General features: G+C 33.2%; 1 protein-coding gene across 1 annotated transcript in view; it reads right to left on the bottom strand.

Moving 5' to 3' along the window:
• Positions 1-221: 221 nt before the first annotated feature.
• Positions 222-10,751, bottom strand: part of LOC106472787 — a 47,541-nt gene continuing 37,011 nt past the window's right edge. The window contains exon 3 of the mRNA XM_013933447.2: positions 222-855. Within this exon, the coding sequence (XP_013788901.1) occupies positions 544-855 (312 nt within the window). The 3' untranslated portion in view covers positions 222-543. The remainder of the gene's footprint in view (positions 856-10,751) is intronic.

The raw sequence follows: 10,751 nt of genomic DNA, 5'->3' as shown, positions 1-10,751 counted from the left end.
GCTATTTCAAAGATGGGGTGAGAAAATTTGCTGGCAATATTTCAATTAGTTGGAATAATCGAATACCCTAATTTTAATTAAATTGATTGATGGAATAATAAAAAAAACTAACAATCAGAAACACTAATTTGATTAATTGATTATATGACACTGTTTCTGATATGTAACACAAAGTTTAGAGAATTTATACTTGCAAATAAGTAAACAATATCTTTATTATCTATTAAATACATAAATTTATTACCTACATAAATGGAAGTCTACTACATTATTTATTACTATTGAGTTATCATGTATTCAAAGAAAATAGCATTTAATCTACTGAAAATAACTTCACACACACACACCATAGTCTTATTAGTTCTCCAACTGAAGCAAAAATCAAAATCTTTTCTTAAAATACTTTTACACAGTAATGAATTACCTTTAAACTATACATTTGAAGTTCATTCAACTCATCCTAACATAATTTTCATAATCTAAAAATCAATAAGATGTATATATATATATTTTAAACAAACATTACATGTTTTTAACACATAACTATCCATGAGTTGCCTTCAATTTCTCTATCTGTTGTTTAATAGCACGATCTCTATGGGCTATTATTAAAGACCTCCAATGAATAATCCATACACGATACAACTGTCCATTCTTGTGAAATCCACCACCACAGTGTAAGTGATCATAATGAAATATATGCTGAAGCCCATCATACATTTCTAGTGGAGCCAATATACCAGTCAGTGAATTTTTAAGAATGTCTCGCTCTTGCTTTTCTCTTCTCTCTCTGGTTTTCCATGGGTTTATTCGGCTACAGCGGATGTCCAAGATGCTCTTAATTTGATGCTCAACCTTGATGGAAAAAAAATCTTAAGACAACTTTTACGTAATAAAACTAGTGCATATATTACTCAAAGTATAAAATCACAAGCTTAATATTATTCACAGCAAGAGGGGGCATTTGCCCCCCTTACATTTCACAAAAAATTTTACATACTATGATGTAAACTTAGCATCGTAGTTAAACCAAATATTTTTAGTAATTTTTATTAAAACTGTAAATTTGTGTTTGAATTTAAGTACACATAACACATATTCATTTAGTCTGTTGACTTACACTGTAAAAGCTGATCCCCTGCAAACAAGTTTTGTCTCCCCCCCAAAAAAAATGTCTGTGGGTGCCCATGATCATGCAGGTTCTTGCACTATTCTAAAGTTAAGTTATAACCTTAATAATTAACATGACTAATTTCACATATGCTACAAACAAAACTAATAAGAGGTAGAACTATTGAAAATGAAAAGCAGGAATGACATTTAAAATGCACAATAAAAAGTTTTATTGTGCATTTGAAATGTTTCTGCTTTTAATTTGAAACTTTTTGCACAAATTGCCTTGTCTAAATTTTCAGGTAGAACTATTTTTTCACTGGAGAAATTAAAATCCTCAAATAAGTTTTCGTGTCAAGCACAAAATAATATGAGATATGGTTATATTTTCAATAGTGTAATGCCATTGAAATTAGTGTTTCAGATTATTACTGTTTTCAAGCATTCTAACTATACAAGTAATTGAAGTATTGGCATTATGATATCTTACTACTATTTTAGATTAATCCAAGTTTGTTCAGCTTTTGGCTGACATGATTCATGGGTCTCAAGTTCAATTCCCATTGTCACTAAATATGCATACCCTTTCAGCTGTGGGAGCATTATATTTGTTTTTAAGGTAAGGTACAGAAGCTACTAAGGCTACATATTACTCTCCCTAATTTTGAACTGCTGACCAGAAATAAGGTCACTGGCCAGCTGTACCCACCATCAGCTCTTGGGCCACTTTAATATTAAATAAAGTTTAAATTTATTGATTTTTTACATTGTGTTATGTGTATAATTTATAATTGTACAATTCCTAATGTTGAATAAGGTGTAAAATTACTGTTTTTACATTGTGTTATGTTGTAACTTATAATTTGCATAACTGTTTCCTTTAGTGTTAAATAAGTTATAAATTTACTCTCTCTACATTGTATGAGTGTTATATTTGTAACACCACACCTCTTACTTTCCACAACTTGTGTCCCAGTTGATGTGACAGGCACTAGAATGTACCAAACCTGTAAATCTCCGATCAAAGAACAAATGCTCGCGAAGCAGTATTCTTTATCTACTCAGTCCTGCCAGCCTTGTAAGTGTGTGATAAATTACAAATATAAATGTACTAATCCATTTTCACTAAATAATAACAAAATCATTAAGTTAGTGCTGTATTAAAATTTGCAAATATTAATCATTGTATTAAGATAACAAAAAAACATGACATATACATTTTCTTCTACAATGTACTTGCTTTCGTATATAATAATATTACACAAACGTATTCTATGATTGCTTATGTATAATAGGCTGTGATTGCAATATCACATTCATAAGTCTGAGGGAAAACAAAATTGTAAGTAAGGTGACATTTTCAACCATTATTTGCATGATCGAGTTTTGTAATGAACTTGTCCATAGAATGTAATTGTTATTTAGAACTTACTCAAAATTATGTCAGGTAAGAAAGTCAACATCATAATGACTTTAAAAACTAAGCATACTTTTACAATATATATTGCCATTATGATTCACAAGATTTACATGAGTGTTAGATCATGTTTGATTTAGAATATTAAGCTAACTATAATAAATAGAGTAATATCGAAATGATGTATTTAAGTGTTTTACACTGAGTAATAGTTATAAATACATTTTTAATATATAAAATTTTAAGTATACAACTTTTTGTTCTTGTTTGTTATTAAGCACAAAGCTACACAAAGGGATGTCTGGGCTCTGCCCATCACGGGTATCAAAACCCAGTTTCTAGCAGTATAAGTCCACATACATACTGCTGTACCACTGGGGGTGTGTGTGTGTGTGTGTGTGTGTGTGTGTGTGTGCAGTATACAACTTATAAATTGAAAATATTTACTATACAATAATTTATATTTTAAATATTCATAATGTTTTATTTTAAACTCATGGATATATTTTGTTTGTTTGTAGTTAAGAATAAAGCTACACAATGAGCTATCTGTGCTGCGCCTGCCATGGGTATTGAAAGTCTGCAGTCTTACTGTTGTGCCACTGAGGGGCTCGTAGATTTATAAAAAAGATTTTTATATTTATCAATATTAGTTACCCATTTCTTCAATGCCACCATTAAAGTGATCTCTATTTAATTGGAATATCATAATAGTTTTGGTCCTGGATACAAATAACTATTTTTAAATATTTCCTTTTTTTTACTAAGGAATTTGTAAATTCCCAAGCCTTTCAACTCTTATTTCATATATTGATTTTATTCTTTACTAATTCCATACATCTTTGCTGAATTTATTTAATATTTAATGCTGTAAAAATATATTATGTAATATATGTATAATAAAAGATAGTTGTGTTTTTGATAAAATCCTACCTACCTATCCTAATTTTTCCTGGCATCATTATTACAAATGACTTTTTTGTTTGAATGTGCAATGACAAATTAACATGCAATAAGGATAAAAAAAATGGAGTTCTGTGGAGTAAGCATTCTTTTGATTCAAAATATTGTTGGCTCACTTCATACCAGAATATTTTTGTATACACAATAATGACTAATCTTATAAGTAAAATGGCATGTGCTGTTAAGTTTATTGTACTTAGTAGAGTGAAGATTCACCTGAAGCAGATAAAATTGGTAGAAATATTAAGTATTAGAAAACTGTAAAAAGGTTTTAAACAAACAGAAAAAAATAAGTTAGATTTTAAGAGTTTCTTTTATAGCTTATATTTACAGGTGAATATTTAATAAGTTATTTTATTAGCATTTAGATAATGCATACACTTTTATTATAAAAGTATTTTGGTTTACATATGTGTACACATTATAGAAACGTAATTTAGTACATTCTGTTCACCATTATATAATATACTATCTTGACGTATTTGTATTCATATAAAATTGTAAATTTAATCTCACAAACTAACTGCTTACTAGTAATCTTACTAGTAGCTCTTATATCAAGCAGGGAATACCCTTTGCCTAATATCTGTGGTAGTACAGAATAGTAGTCAAAAGAATTTCCTACACAGTGCTGAAGTGAGGCATACGTGGATGGAATATAAAGATTGCTCAAGTGACCTTTATATATCAGGGGGTCAACAGACTATGTAGCAGTAGGGCTTGGAAGGTAAAATATATAAAATGCCAAAACAGTCTTGTAAAACAACTACATCTCAACAGTGGGCACTGAGCTGGGGCAGATGGGCTTTAACACTTTTTGTTATTCTCTATTCAATGTGGATTTTGGTGACAGAGAAGTATATCCATGAGACAACATGTGGTGGATCACAAATTTCTTCATGTAGTTTGAGGTGGTTGTTTGTTTTGTGGAATCTGCAAGAAAAATAAACCTATGGGAATATCAGAGAATACTGAATGGAGGGAGATGAAATCTGGAGGCAGAAGAAACTGCAATGTAGTGTAAGTGATGCAACACAAAGGTGCCAGAAATCCATATTCCTACCTGTAATATTTGTTTGTTTGTAATTAAGCACAGAGCTACACAGTGCTATGTGTGCTCTACCCACCACGGGTACAAAATCCAGTTTCTAGCACTGTAAGCTCGCAGACAAACCACTGTGCCACTGGGAATGTTGATGACCAGATTTAAGAGAATCTGTGAAATGATGAATTTTGGAGAAGAAATGAAAAGTAAGAAAACAGTCAACTCCTACAGAGAAATGAAAAAGCTGGATGAATTGTTTCACCCAAACAGACAAGGTAGAAGGAGATAGGTCATGAAAAGAAGAATCACATGGCAAAAAAGTACATTTCAACTGCTTTAAAAGGAAGAAGTGCAAGCAAGATAACAGGGATCTGCTTGGACAAGAAAAAAGATGATCATATGGAGAAAAAAAGACAGTGAAGGGAGGGTGATTGGAAAATACATTCAATCACACTCCTGAGCAGCCCAGGTCTTAGGGAGAAAGAACTGGTTTGGTAAGAAAGTCATTCTATTCCTGTGGTAAAAATGCTAAAGATGTCCAAAGCAAAAATATCAGAGATGTCTCCTGCAAGTGAGAAGAAGAAAAAATATATTTCAAAAGAAAGACATAACAGGGAGAAGGTGTGTAAAGGTTTGAATGGAGGCATTTAAGAGCCTTAAGGGTCCAGAAGAGGAACCAGGAAAGAAGTTTGTAAGAATCAAATAATGACAAGCGCAAATTTGAAAGGTCATTGACAAATCCACACTGTAACTAGTTTTTGGAGAAAAGTATAAACTGCCCTCTAAAAGCCAGGTAAAAAAAAAGGAAGTGAGATGAGGAAGACTTGGATGACCTGAAGAAAAGGAGTGACAAATGGACCAGCAATGATAAATTATCTACATGTAGTGATGAGTTGCAAGGGTGGATGGTTGACAAGAACTACTATCAAAAATGGGCTACTTTGCAAAAATAAAATACTTGTTTTGTAATGAAGTGGACCAAAGCCGCACATGAAGATGTATAACACCATGGTGAAAGGTGGACATCTTAAGCTGACATAAGAAGGAGTTTCCAAAGCAGAAGATAAAGAGGCCCCAGGATCAGCAAGAGGCAATAGAACAGATATCATGATTGAACTGGCCAAAGAGAGGCAGTGAGAATAGAATAGGTATACAGGAAGAGTGTGGACTAAACAGACCCAGGAGAAAAGTAAAAGCATAGTGTAGAGGAGTTCAGTGTGGGAACAAATCCACAGATATATACAAAGTAAAGACAATTCTGTTGGAAGGATTCAATCCATATGGGACAGGCATTCCACTATCAAGTTCAAAGATCCCAAAATATGGAAGACCAACAACCATATGTTGTTGTTGTGAGTACAAAAGTGGAGCTCAAGAACAAGAAAACAGAGGTCCTTGTTGGTCAGTGTAAGAAATAACAATGAAGTAACTGAAATAGATAAACAAAATAATGTTCAGACAGTTGTAACAAAAGATGGTGGCAGATACATTAATTTGCCCTTATCCTAAGGTCATTGATGTGGAAAGACTACTTTTAACACATTGGCTGCTATGTGGCCCACTGGAGGGTCATATGGCACTATTAGTAATGTGCTCCATGGCCCTCCAGTGGTTACAGACCATAATATTGCAAATATAAAGTTTCTTTGTGGCATTTGACTCTAGGATATTGTGATTGGTTCTTGGCACTTCAAGAATGTTCTCATTTATGTAATAACATTGTGATTTTTGCTGCCCTTCATGAAACAAAACAAAATGGAAATGAAAAAAATAACATTACTTTTTATTCCATAACCAACATAGTAGAAAATAATGCATTTTTTTAGGAGTAAAATTATATAATACTTTGAAATTGGCAAAAAAATAAAATTATATTTTGAAAAACATTTCAACTATGAACACATTATAAACCTGGGATAAGTGTAAAGGTTCATATTGCAGTTGACATTAGAATGTGAATTAATATATTATAAGGCAGCAGCCAATGTGGTAAAGACCAAACACTGAAAAGAGCATTGGTATTCAGGATTACACCCCACTTAGCTAGAGATGAATAGGTGATGTGGAGAAAAATAGATGCTCAGAGTCACGTGGAATCATTTGAGCTAACAAAAATGAGAGGTCAAGAAACGAAGGTAGAGAAATGAGAGATGACAATGAATAACAGGATATATTTTGCTGATCTGCCAGAATCCTCTGAAGGAGAATCAAAAGAGTGAGAGACTCCAAATGAGAGCATCAATGTATGAAGGAAAGGAGATTCTTGGAAACCAGAAGCCTCAGAAACGTAAAGGAAAATGTTGAGCTCACTCAACAAACAAAGTAAAAGATTCCCAAATGAATCAGATACAATTATGACTTAGGAGCCTGATCAGCAAACCCAAGGACAATGGAAGCTGTAGTAGATGATGGCTCCCAAGACAGAGCTAGGAGATGCCAAAGCCCATACAGTGGTGGCACTGCAGACCAAACAAGTGCATTCATTCTGTGAAACCCCTTTGAACTTAGTTGAAAACACAGGTTTGAGACCTGAATGACAAAAAAAGCTCTTGAGAGAAAAATCTGTGGGACCCAAGGGTCTCCTACAAGTGAGTTTACTGGTGAACAAAGTGTAAGATCCAAGCTTTCACAGGACCATAGCTGAAGGGTAGTTCAAGAAACACCTGAACACTGAATCCCATAATGTTTGACTTCTTGAGAAGGAGAACATAAAAAAGGGGCTACAGAATGAGGAACTCCCACCCCCAAAAGTCTTCATGATGGAAGGGTGTCAAATGGAGTTCCTTGAGATAAAAATGAGAAAGTCTGACTCCAAAAAGTAAAGCATTCCAATGAATAAAATCCCAGAAACAAAGGAAACAAGTGAATTGGGCAACAGCTGAAATAATAAAACATGGCAGTATGGAGAGAAATTTGTGCAACCTTTTCCATTAAGGCACTTCGGTTTGTGATGCAGAGGCTCAGAAAGAAGAGGTAAAGAGAACAGCAAGCTAAGAAGTTAAGTAAGCCAAAGATGAAGATGAGCAAATTTAGGGTAGAAAAGAGTCAAATTAGTAGAAGAAAAAATTCCTAAGCTGGAAGAAAGGATTCAAGGAATTGAGGCATCAGAAAAAAAGAGAGAATTTCAACCACAGGCTGCAGAGAATAAGTCTTAAGTTCAGGGAGGATGTGGCAGTTGAGGGTTGTTAGGTAATACAATTTATCCCAGACAAGCCTCCAATTTATTATGTAACATATTATAATTTGGAATTGCATGAAACTGAGGTAAATGCTAATTTAGATTTAGAAATTAAATAAAAGTCAAATGTATACAACTGATGATACTTGCCAACAAGATTGATACACACAGTTACAAATATATTTTAGTATACAAACAATAAAACAATTTATGATAATGGTTATTACAAATAATGATCTATGTACAAAAGTTTTACAAACTTACAAACAATATTTAGTCCTCTATCTGGTCTGGAACTTCCTTGATATCTTATCGAGGATTCACATTGAATGAATCAATTTTCAGTTAATGTAAATATAATTTAGCTAGTTAGCTCTGTTCTTCATTCTTTGCTAGCCATACATGCCAAGTTATCCACTGATGAAGTTATATAATGTTTTCATAAAAATACTAATGTCTGATTTGAAGTTGCTGAAGTTAAATGGTTTGTAATATTCGATATTTGTAAACATTCCTGGTCAAATATCTGAAGTTCCTGATATAAACAATAACAGTTATAGCTTTCGAGGTTTATAGCAAACCAATAATATATACATACTGTGTTTTGGCACGTCGTGTTGGTTATATATATATAGGCATAAGGAGAGTTTCTCAAAATTTCAGCTTACGCAACAATATAAAAGATATACCAGTGTTTATGTACACACATATATATTGTTGATTCTTACACTCAAGAATTTTCTACACTTTTAGTGAAAAGGTAGGAATTTCACAATACAGATCTAACAGTATAAGTTATGTACATTTTTACATATACATTTAACTTAAACAAACATCGATATTAAAATATATATGATAGTAAATCCATCACACCTCCCTCCTTAGAGAATTAAAACTTGGCATTAGACAATTTTTAACCAAGATATTATGTATATGCACTGACAACAATACATTATCAAAGAATTATATAACTTCAGTAATCATGACAGTATATAACAAAATCAATACAATTAAACTTTTTTGAAAAATAACAAACAGTGTGTTCAATACCTTTGTCATCTGATTGTAATAGAATAGCACCAGCACCAAAACTGCTGGCATCAACAGCTAATATGAAAGGTTTATCAAAGTCAGGTGCCACCAATACAGGGTAAGTGCACAATAAAGATTTGACATTTTCAAAAGCAGATTGACATGTTTAAGACCACTTGAACTTTTGATTTTTCTTCAATAAGTTTCTTAATTGTGCAGTGAGATCAGTAAATTTTTTACAAAACTTCCTACAATAATCAGCCATTCCCAAAAATCTCATTAAACTTTGGCTTGAACTGGAGAAACTTGGCTGTGGCCTATTACATAACTTAAGTAAACAACTTTGGCTTAAAAAAAAAGTCACTTTTTGCCAAAGTTACAGTCAGATTGTTGAGACATTGATTCATCATTTGCTGAAAAGTTGCTTGAGAGTTTTTCATCTCAAAAGGCATTACATTGTACTGATATAATCCATCAGGAGTAACAAAAAGCAGAGATTTTTTTGCCCTGTAGTTAGAGGAACAGCCCAGTATCACTTTAGTAGGTCACATTTTGTGATATATCTGGCCTTTTCCAATTTTATCAATACAATCCTCCATTCTTGGAATAGGATAGCAATCTGTTTTGGTCAAAGTATTTACTTTGCAAAAATCTGTAGAGAATCTAACTGAACCATCAGATTTAGGAACAAGTACACAAGGTGAAGACCAATCACTTTTACTGAGGTCTATAATGCTGTTTTACAGCATAAAATTTTTATGCATTTTATCAGCCTTCATCGTATTCACACGATAGAGATGTTGTTTCACAGGAGAAGCTACATCTACATCATGAACAGTGATGTTAGTTTGATTAAGAACATCAGAAATATACATTCGTATTCAATCCAATAAACTAGCAAGTTGATTTTTCTCTTCTGGAGACAAGTGATCGAGTTTTGAATCCAGAATGTCAGAATTACTCAGTTCGATGTTACATTCATCTCCGATATTTTCAAACTTACGAGTGTCTGAGTCAACGCAAATGTCATCAGTAACAGAACAACACTCAATGGCAAAATATTTCCAGATGAATCTCAGATGTGATAGGGTTTCAACATAATGACATGACACTGCTGGGTAGCTTTTGATGCTCAGGTGTTTTTACAATATAGTCTGTATCATTATCTTTCCGAATAGTCTCATAGGGACCATGATACCTAACTTTATGTGGATGTCTCATAGTGGGTAACAATACTAAAACCTTGTCACCAGGAAAGAACTTACACTCTTTAGCCTTGTGGTCATAAAAAAATTTTCATTTTAGCTTGGGATGACTTCAAATTTTCCTGAGCCAATTCACAAGCACCTAAGAGTCTGGACAAAACTTGGAAACATAATCCAATAAGTGCATTTCTGTCATTTCGTCCTCCAATCATTGTTCCTTCAGCAACTTCAAAGGACCACTCACTGAATGGCCAAACACCAACTCAAATGGGCTAAACCCTAACGACTCCTGAACTGACTCACGAACAGCAAATAATAATAAATTCACCCCTTCATCCCAATCCTTCTCATTATCAAGACAGTAAGTCTGCATCATATTTTTCAAGGTAGAACAGAATCTCTCAAGAACACCTTGCGATTCTGGATTGTATGCATTAGATTTGATCTGTTTAGCAAGGAGCTGATAAACAACTTGTTGAAACAACCAAGACATAAAATTTGATCCCTAATCAGACTGAATTTCTTTGGGCAAGCCAACAAATGTAAAGAAATTAATCAATGCCTTAGAAATTTTTTGGGCTGAAATGTTTCTCAAAGGGATAGCTTCAGGGAATCGAGTAGATGCACACATGATAGTCAATAAATACCAGTTTCCTGATTGAGTTTTTGGTAAAGGTCCAACACAATCAACAATCACATGACTGAAGAGTTCTTCAATAGCTGGGATAGGTTTTGAAGGAGCAACAGGAATTTTCTGGTTAGGTTTTCTGACCAACTGACAGGTATGACAAGTTTTAC

The sequence above is a fragment of the Limulus polyphemus genome, unplaced genomic scaffold (assembly GCF_000517525.1).
Source record: "Limulus polyphemus unplaced genomic scaffold, Limulus_polyphemus-2.1.2 Scaffold5610, whole genome shotgun sequence".
Taxonomy (NCBI): Eukaryota; Metazoa; Arthropoda; class Merostomata; order Xiphosura; family Limulidae; genus Limulus; species Limulus polyphemus.
This window is presented reverse-complemented; position numbering and strand designations above follow the sequence as displayed.